This window comes from Balearica regulorum, chromosome 21, assembly GCF_011004875.1.
Source record: "Balearica regulorum gibbericeps isolate bBalReg1 chromosome 21, bBalReg1.pri, whole genome shotgun sequence".
NCBI lineage: Eukaryota > Metazoa > Chordata > Aves > Gruiformes > Gruidae > Balearica > Balearica regulorum.
This window is the reverse complement of record NC_046204.1, coordinates 8,565,082-8,581,935: the sequence shown is the minus strand read 5'-3', so window position 1 is coordinate 8,581,935 and position 16,854 is coordinate 8,565,082. Positions and strand designations below refer to the sequence as shown.

The window sequence follows — 16,854 nt, the reverse complement described above, 5'->3', positions numbered from 1 at the left end:
GTAGGGGCGTCCCAGAATGGACACCAGGGGCTTGGGGTGCCCTCAGAGGGACACTCAGGGCTCCAGGGATGCGAAGAGAGGCACACCAAGGGGTCCAGGGTGCCCCAGAACTCACGCCGGGAGCCCAGGAAGCACAAAAAGGCAGATGGGGGTGTCCAGCCACCGTCTCTTGTGCTTCCAGGCAGCCTTGCTGGCGAGAGCCTGCTCGGCCGAGCCCATCCATCTCCCACGCAGGCGAGCGCTGCGGAGGTGCTGGGAGAGGAGAACAGTGGGTCCGCAGAGCGTGCAGGGAGGTGGGAGCCTCAGAGAGGTGGCCTTGGGCACCCCTGTGCCCCTGGACACAGTGCGCTGGGGCTGTTTCCCTTGGCCACATGGCCTGTGTGTGGCAGAGAGGTTCTGAGCACGCGCCCCTCTGCCCCCCGACCTCTTCCCCTGGCCCCACCCAGCCACCAGCGCCTTATGATGTCACGGAGCCGTTCATGACATCAGCGTACACATTCACTAGACCTGGGGCGCTGGCACAGGCCCTGCACACACAGTACCTGCTGGTGCTGCTGGTGCTGCAGGTGCTGTGCCGGGGGTACTGCTGGTGCTAGTACTGCTGGTGCTGTGCCGGTGCTGTGCCGGTGCTGGTGGTGCTGGTACTGCTGGTGCTGGTGGTGCCAGTGCTGTTGGTGGAGTTGGTGAAGTTGGTGCTGCTGGTGCCAGTGGTGCCGGTGCTGGTCAGCCCGTAGGCACCTGCCCGTGCCCTGCCGCTCCTCGGGGTTCAGCTCCTGTGTTTGTGGCCGGCACCCGGCAGCGCCCGCCAGCTCCTGCCTGTCACCACTCCCCGGGGAGAGGTGAGGTGAGGCGAGGCAGTGGTGTCCATTCCTGCTGGGACATGAAGCGGATCTGGCGGTTTCTGCGGGGCAGGAGGGCGCGGGTGGGGCCCGTGTCCTCAGGGAGCAGTGGTGGCAATGAGCTGCAGCCGGAGGGCCTGGACGAGCTGCGCCAGGAAGCCGCCACCAGCGACTTGTCCCCAGTGCAGCCACTGGTGAAGCAGCGCGACAGGAAGTGCCAGGACAGGGACGACAGGTAAGGGGGCCCCAGCAGGCGGGTGCTCTTTGGGAGACTCCTGGGCTTTTTTCCTCCCCCAGGGCTTAGCTTTGTGCCTGTGGGTGCTCGTTCTCAAGGGAGGTCAATATGGAAAGGCGGAATAGGAAGGGGCCGTTATCACTGCCACAAGCAGGGTGTACAACTGGATGTGCTTTCTGTCTTTCCAGGCACAGTCCTGATGCATGGCCAGTGGACCCCTGGGAGCAGGAAAGCGAGGGAGAAGCTGCTCCAGGCCAAGCAAAAGAGGTGTCAGCATCCAGCGCTCCCCACGGGGCAGGAGCTGCTGGAGTTACGTTGCTTTCACCCACTTGGTGGAGCACAGGTAGGACTCCCCAGCGTGGAGGAGGTGATGGGGAAAAGGCCTGTGGCCTGCCCTTTCGGCAGGCTGCCATGGAGACAGGAAATTTGGAAATGCTGATGTGGTGTTGCTTATGATCCAGCAAAAAATGCACTGCCAGACGTTGTCCCTGGAAAGCAGAATTCTCAAGAGACTGATTCCTTTTGGGCTCGTTTGGGGTCACTTTGAGTGATCTCCCTGGCATACAGAAAAGGCGCGTACACTGGGGGAAACGAATTCCCAAGCAGGAAAATAGATGGATTTTGAATCCGCATTTTGATAGGTTGCTCGCTAGGATTTCATGGCTTTGCGGCCTGCGTTTGTGCTAAGATTGTGTGTGGAAGCATGACGATTTGGAAAGCGCTCTAGGCATCAAGGAGTTGTATTCGCTCACTCTAGTTCCAAAAATATCTGGTTTTAATATAGACGAGCTTGCCGTATACTTGGAGTCCGCCCTCCCTAAGTTGCAAGCAGATGAAGAAGCCACCGAGGAGATCAAGAGCTTTGGTGGAGAGGTATGTAAACCCAAAGATTTTAACTTAGAGTCTTTGTTATCGGATTATATTGCACGCTAATGCCACATCAGACTTTTCCATGAATAATGTCTCATGCAGAGTTGTTGAAAACTCTTTGATCATCTGACGTCACGTTGGCGACAGTCCTCTTCTGGTTAGATGAAATGCTGCCGCTATCTCCTGTTTCGAGCTCGTTTCCTAAGTTGTGTCCGTTTGTGTTCTTTAACTTTGACCAGGCAGAAGACGTCAGAGCCCAAATACCAACGGAGGGGCTGGATCCCTGCCCTTCCCGCCTGAGCACTGGAAGCCATAGGACATCAGTAGGTGTCAGTGTACACAGGCAGGCAAAGGAGCGGCGTGCTCCACACCTGAAGAAAGAGCAAGAGAAAAAATATGCCATCGACAAGGCAGAACGGCTGCAGCAACAACTGGCCCAGCTCCAGAGGGAAAACCTTTTACTCCGTCTGAAGCTGAGCCAAGCTGAAAGAAAAGCGAGCAGGCTGGAAAACAAAGGGCATGAGCGTCAGACCCAGAGTCAGGCAAACGAACTGGCCCAGCTCCGGAGTGAAAACCTTTTACTCCGCCAGCAGCTGGAAGACATGAAGAACAAGACCGCCCAGGAACAAATGGTGAGTGATGCCTTTGACAAAGTAGGAGAAGAGGGGAGGTGAGCACTGACTTAAAGGGGAGCAGTTCCCAAGGCTATCTGGTGCTTCTAAAAGTCGCCAGGTACAAGGTATGTGCCTGGGAGTCCATCACTCAGCTTGGTTCTGGTTTGTCCTGGTTTTGTGGCAATTGCGGAAGGTCCTGGCAAGCCCTGAGGCATGCTTATGGACACGTAGGTACATAGAAATGCTTAGGCATGCATTGGTTTTTGTTTGCGTAGCAGAAGAAGAGCGTAAAGGCTGATACGCAGAGTCAGCTATAGGAAGCCTTGCCTCTGATCGCTGGAGAAAGGGCCGCAGGACAACTCCAGCGCTTGCGTCGGCACCCGATTCGGTTTTGGCATTATCTTAAGAAACAAGCACGACCCCGCCAGGGCACAGTCTCAGCATCTTCTGAGAAGAACGTGCTGTGAAACAGGAATCTTCCTTAAGAGATGACATTTCTTTAGTTGTCTTCACTTGCCAAGGATGGCAGAGATCGTCAGCTGTGCAGATGCCATCTTCTTCCCGTGGACAATCCGCTTTGCGATGCACTTAGAAAAGTGATCTCGGTATATGAACTATCGAGTAGCTGACAGTGAAAATAGAGATTTTGGCTTCTTACCTCTTTCTTCACACTCCTCTGACGTTGTTGCCCTAGAGAACAGTGGCACAGCTGGAAGGAGAGCTCGCCGATGCTTTCAGAAAGCTGTTGACAGCAGAAGGTTCACTGAAAGCTTGCACACGCCAACGGGATTACCTGAAGCAAGAAAACTCCGTCCTGCAAGAGGACTTGGACAAGGCTAAGGCCAAGGTATACCGAGTCTGTCAACGTGTTAGCATATAGGAAGCTGTTCCTTTCCTTCAAGGGCCGGGAGAGAAGAAAATAGTCGGGCAACAAATGCAGGAGAGATTTGTCTGAGGACGTTACGAGCTTCGACATCCTTAACAATTGTTGTCCAGACCAGAGGGTGCTTTTAGCTCCTGCCTCCTCCCCTCTCGCCCTGTAAAACTCAGCCGGCTCTTCAGGGAGCTTGTGTGGAGGCTGAGGGGCAAAGCAGTGGTGGGTTGGGGGCAGCACCTGCGTGGGGAAGAACGAAGCAGCTGTGCGCTTTCCAGACTCTTCCGACACCATCCAAAGGTCGTGGCCATGGTGGTGCGATATCGCAAGCCACGCGCTCCCAAACGTCTCTGGGCCGGGCTGCTTTCTTTGCACGGTTTTTCTTCTCTCGGCCTCTGCACAAAGATGGCGTCTAGTTCCCTGGTAGTGGTGGTTTGGGGGGAAGGAAAGTAACCTTTGGTTTGCCTTTTTGTCTCGTAAGCCAGGCTTCACCCTCCCTCTAAAAGGAAGGCCTTGAACCTCTGGTCTCCTCCCGCCACGCTGCCCGCCCCCGGCATTAGCGCAGGGGTGTGCGTATGAGAAGGAACGGGGCAGAACAGGAGTGCGATGGAAGCAAAAGGAAATGCAGGGAATGCCATGAAATGCAAAAGAGCATCTTCACAGGCACGGGGGCCTTCTGATGCTGTAGAAGGAGTCGAGGGCCTTTGCCGTGTTGCCGTTTTGGAAGGGAGGGACGGATGGAAGCTGCAGCGGCCTTGTCAGCAAGGGCCCAAAAGGCGTGCTTACGTTCAGACATCCAAGGGGCTTTTCCCTGGGTTGAAATGCAAACGCAGAGGATTGATAACAGCCATGATCACGGTCCATACATTTGATGGAGTTTCGCAGAGGCTGTAGGCCCCACAGAGCCTAAGGCAGATTGTTTTTTCCCCGCGTACAGATGTGCGAGCTCTCCGCGCAGCTGGAGTTGGAGTCCGAAATATCTCTGCAGCTCGAAGCCAGAAATCAGGAGCTGCGAGAGCTGGTGGCTCTTCTGCCGCATCGCTTGGCGACTCCTGAGGAGGGTCATGCCACAACAGCGCTGTATGGAAAACAGTGGGAGCAGCGAGCGCAAGAAGCAGACAGAGAGATGCGTGGTCTCACTCCACGTCTGCAGGTCAGTTCCCGGACCATTTGTATGTGTAGTCGGCGTTGCGTTCACTTGTGGCTGCGGTCATGGCCTTTTAGGTGTTTTGTCTTGGGCATCTAGTTCTCTTTGTTAGTGCGGTGGGTTCGGCTTTCCTGTGGGGAAGCTGGGGAGCTGCAGAAGGCTGCGTCAAAGTGCTGCTGTGTGCGTCGTGGGACCCGTGTGCCTGAAGAATACGCAGCCTTCTCCTCATCCTCCTCCATATAGCGTTGTAGGCTGTTAAAATATGAAAATGGCAGCAAGAGCAGGTTTGTTTGAGAGGGCTGGGCATTGTCTTTCTCTTCCTGTTTCTTGAAGTTGCACCCTCTGCTTTAGACACAGGCAGCCGCTCAAGCCAGAAGAGAAGAGATCAAGACCACTGACACCTCTTGGAAAGAACCACTGATGCAGACAATTAGAGTTCTGAAATGGGACCTGGAGAGAGCATGGAGCATGCAGGAGGAGACCGCGCGGCAACTGGCAGAAATAAAAAGCTCCAAATAATAGCATTATTTGCCTGGCCTGGAGGGAAGAGTCCTTGCGTGCACGCGTGTAGCATTTAAGGCTTTACCCCGGGTGACTCCACCTGGGACCCTCTCTCATTTCCCGAGTCCCAGCTCCCAGCCCATCCCCATCCTCTGTCTCCACCGGGTACTGGCAAGGGGGCCCCGAATCCAGACTTCAGCCTCCGACAGAGCACTCGGCGCTCACCCCCTCAGCCCACGGGGAAGCCAAGAAAAGCATCAGGCCCCTGGAGGCTGCCGTTCCTTGGGCCTCTTCGTAATCCCAGCTTCAAAAGAAGAGTCTAACCCAAAGGCAAGGCACCAAACGGATCCCTTTTGACTGCAGACGTGCTCTTAGGGGGTAGCTCTGACACGCCAGTGCCCATTGCCTCTCCCTGCCTGCAGCGGCAGCAGCGCAGACGGAGACCCAGCAGGAGTATCGACAACGTTCAAGGCCATTTACCCCAAAGCACCACAGGAGAGAGTGGAAAGGAAGGAAGAGCAACACGACAGAAGGGCAGCCTCTGGCAGCCTTCAGCAGAGGTGGCTCCAGGGAAGCAGCAGCCTCGACACCAATGCTGCAGCGAGGAAGTGCCGGCCTCGATGGGGAGCAGATGGCTCTGGGCTGTGCCCCCCTACTGCAGCGGGACTCTTCTCCCCTCCAGGTAGGGTGGGTACCGCTGATACAGGCGGCAACAGGTGATGGGTGCCCCAGCTCGGGGCTCAGCTCCTCTGTTTGCGTCTGGAACCCGGCAGCACCCGCCAAATCCTGCCTGCCACCGCTCCCCAGGGAGAGGCGATGTGAGGTGAGGTGAGGCGAGGTGGTGCAGTGTCCATTCCTGCGGGGCCATGAAGAGGATCTGGCGGTTCCTGTGGGGCAGGAGGGGGCGGGGCGGCCCGTGTCCTCCGGGAGCAGCAGTGGCAATGAGCTTCTGCCGGGGGGTTGGGACAAGCTGCATCTAGAACCCGTCACGGTGATCAAAAGCTCTGGGTGTGGGAGTACATGGCAGTTGGCATGTGTGCAGGCAGAAATAAAATGCTCCAAAAAGCATTATTTGGTTGACCTAGAAATTAGAAGTTACCTCTCAAAGAGATTTAAATACTATGGAATCATAGAATCTGCCCACTGTAGGAGAAGATCGGGTTTGAGAATATCTAAGGAACCTGAAGGTGCACAAGTCCATGGGACCTGATGAGATGCATCCGCGGGTCCTGAGGGAACTGGCAGATTAAGTTGCTCAGCCACTCTCCATCAGTGAGGTCCCTGCCCACCCAAACCATTCTGTGATTCTATGATTCTATGGTTTCTCCTGACAAATCCAGAGGAAAGCCTGAACTCTGCCCCTGTCAGTAGTGCTGTGGCTTCTAATTGCTGTGGAATGTAATTAGCTGCTTTCCCCATCAAAGCCCTTGCCGTACAGCTGAGGCCAAGGAGTCTGAGGGTGAAGAAGAAGATGCCCCTTTGAAAACATAGTGTGGCCGGAAGGAAAATAACTTGGGCCTTGTATTTCTGACGTGCTCAGAGTGAAGATCCTGGACGAGGAGAACGTGCAGCTGCACGAGAGCAAACTCCAGCTCTCTGGCCTCGTGCCCACCTCGCAGCGCGCACTGAGGAGTATCCATGCTCCCAACACAGAGGTGAGACTCTGAGAGGGCTTGGTCTCAGCAGACAGATTGCAGGAACTGATGTCTCCTGCAAATGAATCATAGAAGCATAGAATAGCTCAAGTTTGAAGCGACCCATAAGGATCATCAAGTCCAATTCCCTGCGCCTTGCAGGACTTCCTAATATTAAACTGTATGACTATGAGGGTCGTCCAGACGCTCCTTGAAATCTTGAATGAGGGTTGGTGTTTGTAGCTGCAGCTGAGGGTGCTGGAGAACAGATGAATCAATCCTTCGGTAGGGATGGAAAGGGACACCAAACACACAGCAGATTGCAACGGCTCTGTCGGTGAGGAGGGACTTTGTGGGGAGTTGAAAGCCCGGTGCACTTGCCATACTGCTCCATCCCCGAGCTGCTGCACCATGAGATCCTTTCTCACTTTGGTTCTTTTGCAGATTTAGAGTTGTTAAAAGACCTTAGTCTTAAAGTTAGCTCTAAAATCAGGAGAAATAACCCAGAGCTGTGTGGTTGGCAATGTTACTCCTGCGAGCCAAAAAACCTCAGACCAAGCTGACCGATAATATCGACTACATTGACCTGAATGAAGATATGCCTCACCTAACAACTCTGTTTCGGCTTGACCAAGTGAATGAAGAACTCTGGGGGGAGAAATGGAGAAAAAAATCCAGGAAAGTCAAAGATGATGTTTCAACAACTCTTCAAAAAAACCACGTGGATTTGGAAGCTTATTGGTACATTTTGAAATTTGGAGGGAACACAATTTGGTTGGAAATGAGCTGTTAAGGACGAAAGTGCTGTTTGGGGCCTGACAGAAAGAGCTGTTTGTGTGTTCCACTGTGGCTTATTTCTTTCTGTTTCTTTCACCTGTGCTAGTTAGGGGTTTTGGGGGGTTGGGGGGGGGGGTAAGTTTAAATTCAGACCCAAAGGACAAATCTATGGTTGGTACCTCTGTGGGGCTGGAGTTCACGGGGAGAACTGGGGTGACTTTGAATACCAAGGTTGTATGTTGAAATTTGGGGTCTGACAAGCATGTCCTCCTTTGAAAATCTCTGTTCCTCCTTCCAGGACTCGAAGAGTGTTAACTTCTCTGAACGCCAGAGTAAGGTGTTGCCATCTCCCCGTATCAGGTACTGTGGGGTAAGAGGAGGAGGCAGGGAATGCCTCTCTGCGTGTGGTGAGGGAGAAGTTGAGCATTCTGGCTGCTCCACCCTGTGCTTTCACCTCCAAGGGTCTCTTTTTTTTTTTTTTTTTGGTCAAATTATAGAGACAATGGTATTAAAACGACTCCATGAAACTAAGGGGATGGAGAAGTAAATTTTTCAAAATCTCTTGTGGAACGCTGTGGGATTTAGAAATCAGCCTGGTGCCCAGCGGTTTTGGACGAGTGTCTTTACACCAGAGGTTATGAGGCTTAGAGGACCACTGCTGCCCGGAGCTGTGACCCACGTCCCAGGCTATGGGGCAGGAGGGAGCCTGAGCTATTTCTCCACCTGCGTAGCCAGGAGCAGCACGATCTGTGCCAAAACGGGCAAGCGGGAGGCAGACAGACTCTGCAGATGTGGTCTTTGCTTGCTGGAGACCCAGCGCAGTGGGTTTGCTCGCAGCCTCTGGGTGCTATGGAGGGTGACGGATAGTCTGTTGCAAGTCAGAGAACGTTCTGAGGTAGACGAGGGCCATCAGCTACTTGCCTGGAGGAAGAGCGTCGAAGCCTTAGTCCAAGCGAAAGGCATTGACCATGGCCCTGCACTGCCTCGCAGAGACGTTGGGAGGAGCGTTGGGGCCGTGCAGGTGGCCGAGGGTCAGATGAGTTTGCAGAATGACTTAAGAGAGGAAATTTGTTTTCAGTTTCCCATCGCGAGAACCGCCAGACTCTCTGAGCATCCTGAAGGCCACGCAAGACACGAAGCCTGAAGGAGAAGCCGAAAGCCAAGACTCATCCTTTTGCTTATCCCCCTCTCAACCTTCTGAGATCGGGTACCTAAATGTAGCTTCGCCTGGAGACACCACAGCCTCCCAGCTGCAAGAGGAGAGTCAGAGCATCAGCTCCGAGAACTTCTAAACGGGGAAATATGTTTGTAAAATATTAGCTGGACTGCAAGGTTTTGGGCTCCTGTTGCCATGGGATGGCAAGGACTGCAGGGCAAGAATTGCCAAATGGACTGACCTGGTGATTTCTGGGATATATTTCAGTGAAATTATTCAACAGCTTTTGTTTTAACTTCCCTAACTGCAGCTGTCTGTGTGCATCATCTCAGATCCACCTGGAGACTGGAATTTGTAGATCAATTCAGTGAAGCGGAGGAGGGCTAGGGTGAAGCTTATCTCCCCCTGAACCCAAATTCCTTGTCCAGTCAAAAACTGCAAGCTTTGCGAATAAACTCAGAAAAGTTCCCTTCTGTACCGTCTGACCCCGACCGGTCCCTGCCACGTGCCCGCTGAGAGGGAGGGGACAAGGGAAATGGAATAGGAGCGTGTGTGGAGAAGAAAGGAGGGGATCTGAACATCCAGAGAATGAAACAAGGTGGATCAGAAGGGATGAGAGTGTGAGCTGTGGGGGAGAGAAGGGATCTGAGTGCACGTGAGTGAGAATGGAAGAGATCTGTGCATCCTCAGGAGGACATGGGATGACTAGGAATCACAGTTTGCAGGAGGGGGAACCAAAGAAATCTGAGTGCTCAGAGCAGGAAGGATAGAAGTCCTCAAAAATCAATCTGGAGGGCATTGGAGTGTGCCCGGAGGGCCACAGAAACGCTCAGAGGGCTGGAGCACCTCTGCTATGAAGACAGGCTGAGCAAGTTGGGGGTGTTCAGCCTGGAGAAGGTGCTGGGGGGAATTAAAGGGGGCTGATAAGAAAGATGGGGACAAACTTTTTAGCAGGGCCTGTAGCAATAGGACAATTTTTTTAGACTAAAAGCTACCTTTTTTGTTATATTAACAAAGGTAGATTTAGACTAGATATAACGGAGAAACCTTTTATGCTGAGGGGGGTGAGGCACTGGTACAGGTTGCCCAGCAAGGTGGTAGATGCCCCATCCCTGGGAACATTCGAGGTCCAGTTGTGTGGGGATCTGAGCGACCTGATCTAGCTGAGGATGTCCCTGCTCACGGCAGGGGGCTTGGACTAGACGAGCTTTAAACATCCCTTCCAACCCAAACCATCCTGTGATTCTTTTCTCTCCTGCTCCACTGCCAAGCCTGCAGCCAAAGGCAGGCCAAGGAGTTGGGGTGGCCTGAAATGCAGACCAAGGGGCACTGGGGTGCTCAGAAAGGCATCCTTAGGGCCTCTGGGCCTCCTGAGTCGCACACCAATTGCACTGGAGAAGAGCGACAGTCACCCTAAGGGGACGGGGGCACCCCGACAGGCACAGGCACGGGTCGTGGGAGCACCAAAAGGCAAATCGACAAGCGCAGGGGAACCCGACAGGCTGACCAAGGGTCTCGGAGCAGCCCAAAATGTACACTGAGGGGCCTGAGGCAGACAGAGGGCTCCAGGGTGCACCAAAGGGCACACCGAGGGATTTTGGGTGCACCGAAAGGCACATGCAGAGATGCCGTGCACCCTGGAAGGCACATTGAGGGGTGCGGGGAGACCCCAGAGGCACACGCAGTGGTCCCAGGCACACCGAAAGGCACGCTCGGGGGGACTGGGAACACCAGACAGCAAACCAAGGTGTAGGGGCGTCCCAGAATGGACACCAGGGGCTTGGGGTGCCCTCAGAGGGACACTCAGGGCTCCAGGGATGCGAAGAGAGGCACACCAAGGGGTCCAGGGTGCCCCAGAACTCACGCCGGGAGCCCAGGAAGCACAAAAAGGCAGATGGGGGTGTCCAGCCACCGTCTCTTGTGCTTCCAGGCAGCCTTGCTGGCGAGAGCCTGCTCGGCCGAGCCCATCCATCTCCCACGCAGGCGAGCGCTGCGGAGGTGCTGGGAGAGGAGAACAGTGGGTCCGCAGAGCGTGCAGGGAGGTGGGAGCCTCAGAGAGGTGGCCTTGGGCACCCCTGTGCCCCTGGACACAGTGCGCTGGGGCTGTTTCCCTTGGCCACATGGCCTGTGTGTGGCAGAGAGGTTCTGAGCACGCGCCCCTCTGCCCCCCGACCTCTTCCCCTGGCCCCACCCAGCCACCAGCGCCTTATGATGTCACGGAGCCGTTCATGACATCAGCGTACACATTCACTGGACCTGGGGTACTGGCACAGGCCCTGCACACACAGTACCTGCTGGTGCTGCTGGTGCTGCAGGTGCTGTGCCGGGGGTACTGCTGGTGCAAGTACTGCTGGTGCTGTGCCGGTGCTGTGCCGGTGCTGGTGGTGCTGGTACTGCTGGTGCTGGTGGTGCCAGTGCTGTTGGTGGAGTTGGTGAAGTTGGTGCTGCTGGTGCCAGTGGTGCCGGTGCTGGTCAGCCCGTAGGCACCTGCCCGTGCCCTGCCGCTCCTCGGGGTTCAGCTCCTGTGTTTGTGGCCGGCACCCGGCAGCGCCCGCCAGCTCCTGCCTGTCACCACTCCCCGGGGAGAGGTGAGGTGAGGCGAGGCAGTGGTGTCCATTCCTGCTGGGACATGAAGCGGATCTGGCGGTTTCTGCGGGGCAGGAGGGCGCGGGTGGGGCCCGTGTCCTCAGGGAGCAGTGGTGGCAATGAGCTGCAGCCGGAGGGCCTGGACGAGCTGCGCCAGGAAGCCGCCACCAGCGACTTGTCCCCAGTGCAGCCACTGGTGAAGCAGCGCGACAGGAAGTGCCAGGACAGGGACGACAGGTAAGGGGGCCCCAGCAGGCGGGTGCTCTTTGGGAGACTCCTGGGCTTTTTTCCTCCCCCAGGGCTTAGCTTTGTGCCTGTGGGTGCTCGTTCTCAAGGGAGGTCAATATGGAAAGGCGGAATAGGAAGGGGCCGTTATCACTGCCACAAGCAGGGTGTACAACTGGATGTGCTTTCTGTCTTTCCAGGCACAGTCCTGATGCATGGCCAGTGGACCCCTGGGAGCAGGAAAGCGAGGGAGAAGCTGCTCCAGGCCAAGCAAAAGAGGTGTCAGCATCCAGCGCTCCCCACGGGGCAGGAGCTGCTGGAGTTACGTTGCTTTCACCCACTTCGTGGAGCACAGGTAGGACTCCCCAGCGTGGAGGAGGTGATGGGGAAAAGGCCTGTGGCCTGCCCTTTCGGCAGGCTGCCATGGAGACAGGAAATTTGGAAATGCTGATGTGGTGTTGCTTATGATCCAGCAAAAAATGCACTGCCAGACGTTGTCCCTGGAAAGCAGAATTCTCAAGAGACTGATTCCTTTTGGGCTCGTTTGGGGTCACTTTGAGTGATCTCCCTGGCATACAGAAAAGGCGCGTACACTGGGGGAAACGAATTCCCAAGCAGGAAAATAGATGGATTTTGAATCCGCATTTTGATAGGTTGCTCGCTAGGATTTCATGGCTTTGCGGCCTGCGTTTGTGCTAAGATTGTGTGTGGAAGCATGACGATTTGGAAAGCGCTCTAGGCATCAAGGAGTTGTATTCGCTCACTCTAGTTCCAAAAATATCTGGTTTTAATATAGACGAGCTTGCCGTATACTTGGAGTCCGCCCTCCCTAAGTTGCAAGCAGATGAAGAAGCCACCCAGGAGATCAAGAGCTTTGGTGGAGAGGTATGTAAACCCAAAGATTTTAACTTAGAGTCTTTGTTATAGGATTATATTGCACGCTAATGCCACATCAGACTTTTCCATGAATAATGTCTCATGCAGAGTTGTTGAAAACTCTTTGATCATCTGACGTCACGTTGGCGACAGTCCTCTTCTGGTTAGATGAAATGCTGCCGCTATCTCCTGTTTCGAGCTCGTTTCCTAAGTTGTGTCCGTTTGTGTTCTTTAACTTTGACCAGGCAGAAGACGTCAGAGCCCAAATACCAACGGAGGGGCTGGATCCCTGCCCTTCCCGCCTGAGCACTGGAAGCCATAGGACATCAGTAGGTGTCAGTGTACACAGGCAGGCAAAGGAGCGGCGTGCTCCACACCTGAAGAAAGAGCAAGAGAAAAAATATGCCATCGACAAGGCGGAACGGCTGCAGCAACAACTGGCCCAGCTCCAGAGGGAAAACCTTTTACTCCGTCTGAAGCTGAGCCAAGCTGAAAGAAAAGCGAGCAGGCTGGAAAACAAAGGGCATGAGCGTCAGACCCAGAGTCAGGCAAACGAACTGGCCCAGCTCCGGAGTGAAAACCTTTTACTCCGCCAGCAGCTGGAAGACATGAAGAACAAGACCGCCCAGGAACAAATGGTGAGTGATGCCTTTGACAAAGTAGGAGAAGAGGGGAGGTGAGCACTGACTTAAAGGGGAGCAGTTCCCAAGGCTATCTGGTGCTTCTAAAAGTCGCCAGGTACAAGGTATGTGCCTGGGAGTCCATCACTCAGCTTGGTTCTGGTTTGTCCTGGTTTTGTGGCAATTGCGGAAGGTCCTGGCAAGCCCTGAGGCATGCTTATGGACACGTAGGTACATAGAAATGCTTAGGCATGCATTGGTTTTTGTTTGCGTAGCAGAAGAAGAGCGTAAAGGCTGATACGCAGAGTCGGCTATAGGAAGCCTTGCCTCTGATCGCTGGAGAAAGGGCCGCAGGACAACTCCAGCGCTTGCGTCGGCACCCGATTCGGTTTTGGCATTATCTTAAGAAACAAGCATGACCCCGCCAGGGCACAGTCTCAGCATCTTCTGAGAAGAACGTGCTGTGAAACAGGAATCTTCCTTAAGAGATGACATTTCTTTAGTTGTCTTCACTTGCCAAGGATGGCAGAGATCGTCAGCTGTGCAGATGCCATCTTCTTCCCGTGGACAATCCGCTTTGCGATGCACTTAGAAAAGTGATCTCGGTATATGAACTAACGAGTAGCTGACAGTGAAAATAGAGATTTTGGCTTCTTACCTCTTTCTTCACACTCCTCTGACGTTGTTGCCCTAGAGAACAGTGGCACAGCTGGAAGGAGAGCTCGCCGATGCTTTCAGAAAGCTGTTGACAGCAGAAGGTTCACTGAAAGCTTGCACACGCCAACGGGATTACCTGAAGCAAGAAAACTCCGTCCTGCAAGAGGATTTGGACAAGGCTAAGGCCAAGGTATACCGAGTCTGTCAACGCGTTAGCATATAGGAAGCTGTTCCTTTCCTTCAAGGGCCGGGAGAGAAGAAAATAGTCGGGCAACAAATGCAGGAGAGATTTGTCTGAGGACGTTACGAGCTTCGACATCCTTAACAATTGTTGTCCAGACCAGAGGGTGCTTTTAGCTCCTGCCTCCTCCCCTCTCGCCCTGTAAAACTCAGCCGGCTCTTCAGGGAGCTTGTGTGGAGGCTGAGGGGCAAAGCAGTGGTGGGTTGGGGGCAGCACCTGCGTGGGGAAGAACGAAGCAGCTGTGCGCTTTCCAGACTCTTCCGACACCATCCAAAGGTCGTGGCCATGGTGGTGCGATATCGCAAGCCACGTGCTCCCAAACGTCTCTGGGCCGGGCTGCTTTCTTTGCACGGTTTTTCTTCTCTCGGCCTCTGCACAAAGATGGCGTCTAGTTCCCTGGTAGTGGTGGTTTGGGGGGAAGGAAAGTAACCTTTGGTTTGCCTTTTTGTCTCGTAAGCCAGGCTTCACCCTCCCTCTAAAAGGAAGGCCTTGAACCTCTGGTCTCCTCCCGCCACGCTGCCCGCCCCCGGCATTAGCGCAGGGGTGTGCGTATGAGAAGGAACGGGGCAGAACAGGAGTGCGATGGAAGCAAAAGGAAATGCAGGGAATGCCATGAAATGCAAAAGAGCATCTTCACAGGCACGGGGGCCTTCTGATGCTGTAGAAGGAGTCGAGGGCCTTTGCCGTGTTGCCGTTTTGGAAGGGAGGGACGGATGGAAGCTGCAGCGGCCTTGTCAGCAAGGGCCCAAAAGGCGTGCTTACGTTCAGACATCCAAGGGGCTTTTCCCTGGGTTGAAATGCAAACGCAGAGGATTGATAACAGCCATATTCACGGTCCATACATTTGATGGAGTTTCGCAGAGGCTGTAGGCCCCACAGAGCCTAAGGCAGATTGTTTTTTCCCCGCGTACAGATGTGCGAGCTCTCCGCGCAGCTGGAGTTGGAGTCCGAAATATCTCTGCAGCTCGAAGCCAGAAATCAGGAGCTGCGAGAGCTGGTGGCTCTTCTGCCGCATCGCTTGGCGACTCCTGAGGAGGGTCATGCCACAACAGCGCTGTATGGAAAACAGTGGGAGCAGCGAGCGCAAGAAGCAGACAGAGAGATGCGTGGTCTCACTCCACGTCTGCAGGTCAGTTCCCGGACCATTTGTATGTGTAGTCGGCGTTGCGTTCACTTGTGGCTGCGGTCATGGCCTTTTAGGTGTTTTGTCTTGGGCATCTAGTTCTCTTTGTTAGTGCGGTGGGTTCGGCTTTCCTGTGGGGAAGCTGGGGAGCTGCAGAAGGCTGCGTCAAAGTGCTGCTGTGTGCGTCGTGGGACCCGTGTGCCTGAAGAATACGCAGCCTTCTCCTCATCCTCCTCCATATAGCGTTGTAGGCTGTTAAAATATGAAAATGGCAGCAAGAGCAGGTTTGTTTGAGAGGGCTGGGCATTGCCTTTCTCTTCCTGTTTCTTGAAGTTGCACCCTCTGCTTTAGACACAGGCAGCCGCTCAAGCCAGAAGAGAAGAGATCAAGACCACTGACACCTCTTGGAAAGAACCACTGATGCAGACAATTAGAGTTCTGACATGGGACCTGGAGAGAGCATGGAGCATGCAGGAGGAGACCGCGCGGCAACTGGCAGAAATAAAAAGCTCCAAATAATAGCATTATTTGCCTGGCCTGGAGGGAAGAGTCCTTGCGTGCACGCGTGTAGCATTTAAGGCTTTACCCCGGGTGACTCCACCTGGGACCCTCTCTCATTTCCCGAGTCCCAGCTCCCAGCCCATCCCCATCCTCTGTCTCCACCGGGTACTGGCAAGGGGGCCCCGAATCCAGACTTCAGCCTCCGACAGAGCACTCGGCGCTCACCCCCTCAGCCCACGGGGAAGCCAAGAAAAGCATCAGGCCCCTGGAGGCTGCCGTTCCTTGGGCCTCTTCGTAATCCCAGCTTCAAAAGAAGAGTCTAACCCAAAGGCAAGGCACCAAACGGATCCCTTTTGACTGCAGACGTGCTCTTAGGGGGTAGCTCTGACACGCCAGTGCCCATTGCCTCTCCCTGCCTGCAGCGGCAGCAGCGCAGACGGAGACCCAGCAGGAGTATCGACAACGTTCAAGGCCATTTACCCCAAAGCACCACAGGAGAGAGTGGAAAGGAAGGAAGAGCAACACGACAGAAGGGCAGCCTCTGGCAGCCTTCAGCAGAGGTGGCTCCAGGGAAGCAGCAGCCTCGACACCAATGCTGCAGCGAGGAAGTGCCGGCCTCGATGGGGAGCAGATGGCTCTGGGCTGTGCCCCCCTACTGCAGCGGGACTCTTCTCCCCTCCAGGTAGTGTGGGTACCGCTGATACAGGCGGCAACAGGTGATGGGTGCCCCAGCTCGGGGCTCAGCTCCTCTGTTTGCGTCTGGAACCCGGCAGCACCCGCCAAATCCTGCCTGCCACCGCTCCCCAGGGAGAGGCGATGTGAGGTGAGGTGAGGCGAGGTGGTGCAGTGTCCATTCCTGCGGGGCCATGAAGAGGATCTGGTGGTTCCTGTGGGGCAGGAGGGGGCGGGGGGGCCCGTGTCCTCCGGGAGCAGCAGTGGCAATGAGCTTCTGCCGGGGGGTTGGGACAAGCTGCATCTAGAACCCGTCACGGTGATCAAAAGCTCTGGGTGTGGGAGTACATGGCAGTTGGCATGTGTGCAGGCAGAAATAAAATGCTCCAAAAAGCATTATTTGGTTGACCTAGAAATTAGAAGTTACCTCTCAGAGAGATTTAAATACTATGGAATCATAGAATCTGCCCACTGTAGGAGAAGGTCGGGTTTGAGAATATCTAAGGAACTTGAAGGTGCACAAGTCCATGGGACCTGATGAGATGCATCCGCGGGTCCTGAGGGAACTGGCAGATTAAGTTGCTCAGCCACTCTCCATCAGTGAGGTCCCTGCCCACCCAAACCAGTCTGTGATTCTATGATTCTATGGTTTCTCCTGACAAATCCAGAGGAAAGCCTGAACTCTGCCCCTGTCATGAGTGCTGTG

The 16,854-nt window shown here is 54.7% G+C and overlaps 2 protein-coding genes and 1 long non-coding RNA gene across 3 annotated transcripts; all 3 read left to right on the top strand.

Annotated features, from left to right (window-relative positions):
- The first annotated feature begins 772 nt into the window (after positions 1-772).
- LOC142604743 (uncharacterized) lies at positions 773-5,990 on the top strand. The gene is made up of 5 exons (XM_075773459.1): positions 773-1,074; positions 1,263-1,417; positions 1,859-1,947; positions 4,370-4,585; positions 4,931-5,990. The coding sequence occupies exons 1-5, from the start codon at positions 881-883 to the stop codon at positions 5,096-5,098; spliced, it is 822 nt and encodes a 273-aa protein (XP_075629574.1). The 5' UTR covers positions 773-880; the 3' UTR covers positions 5,099-5,990.
- A 1,601-nt stretch (positions 5,991-7,591) lies between these two features.
- Positions 7,592-9,120, top strand: LOC142604755 (uncharacterized). Its single transcript, XR_012838593.1, has 2 exons — positions 7,592-7,851; positions 8,570-9,120. It is a non-coding gene; the product is annotated as an uncharacterized LOC142604755 (long non-coding RNA).
- A 2,069-nt stretch (positions 9,121-11,189) lies between these two features.
- Positions 11,190-16,547, top strand: LOC142604745 (uncharacterized). The gene is made up of 5 exons (XM_075773462.1): positions 11,190-11,470; positions 11,659-11,813; positions 12,255-12,343; positions 14,766-14,981; positions 15,327-16,547. Exons 1-5 carry the CDS (start codon positions 11,277-11,279, stop codon positions 15,492-15,494), a joined length of 822 nt encoding a protein of 273 aa, XP_075629577.1. The 5' UTR covers positions 11,190-11,276; the 3' UTR covers positions 15,495-16,547.
- Positions 16,548-16,854: the final 307 nt, after the last annotated feature.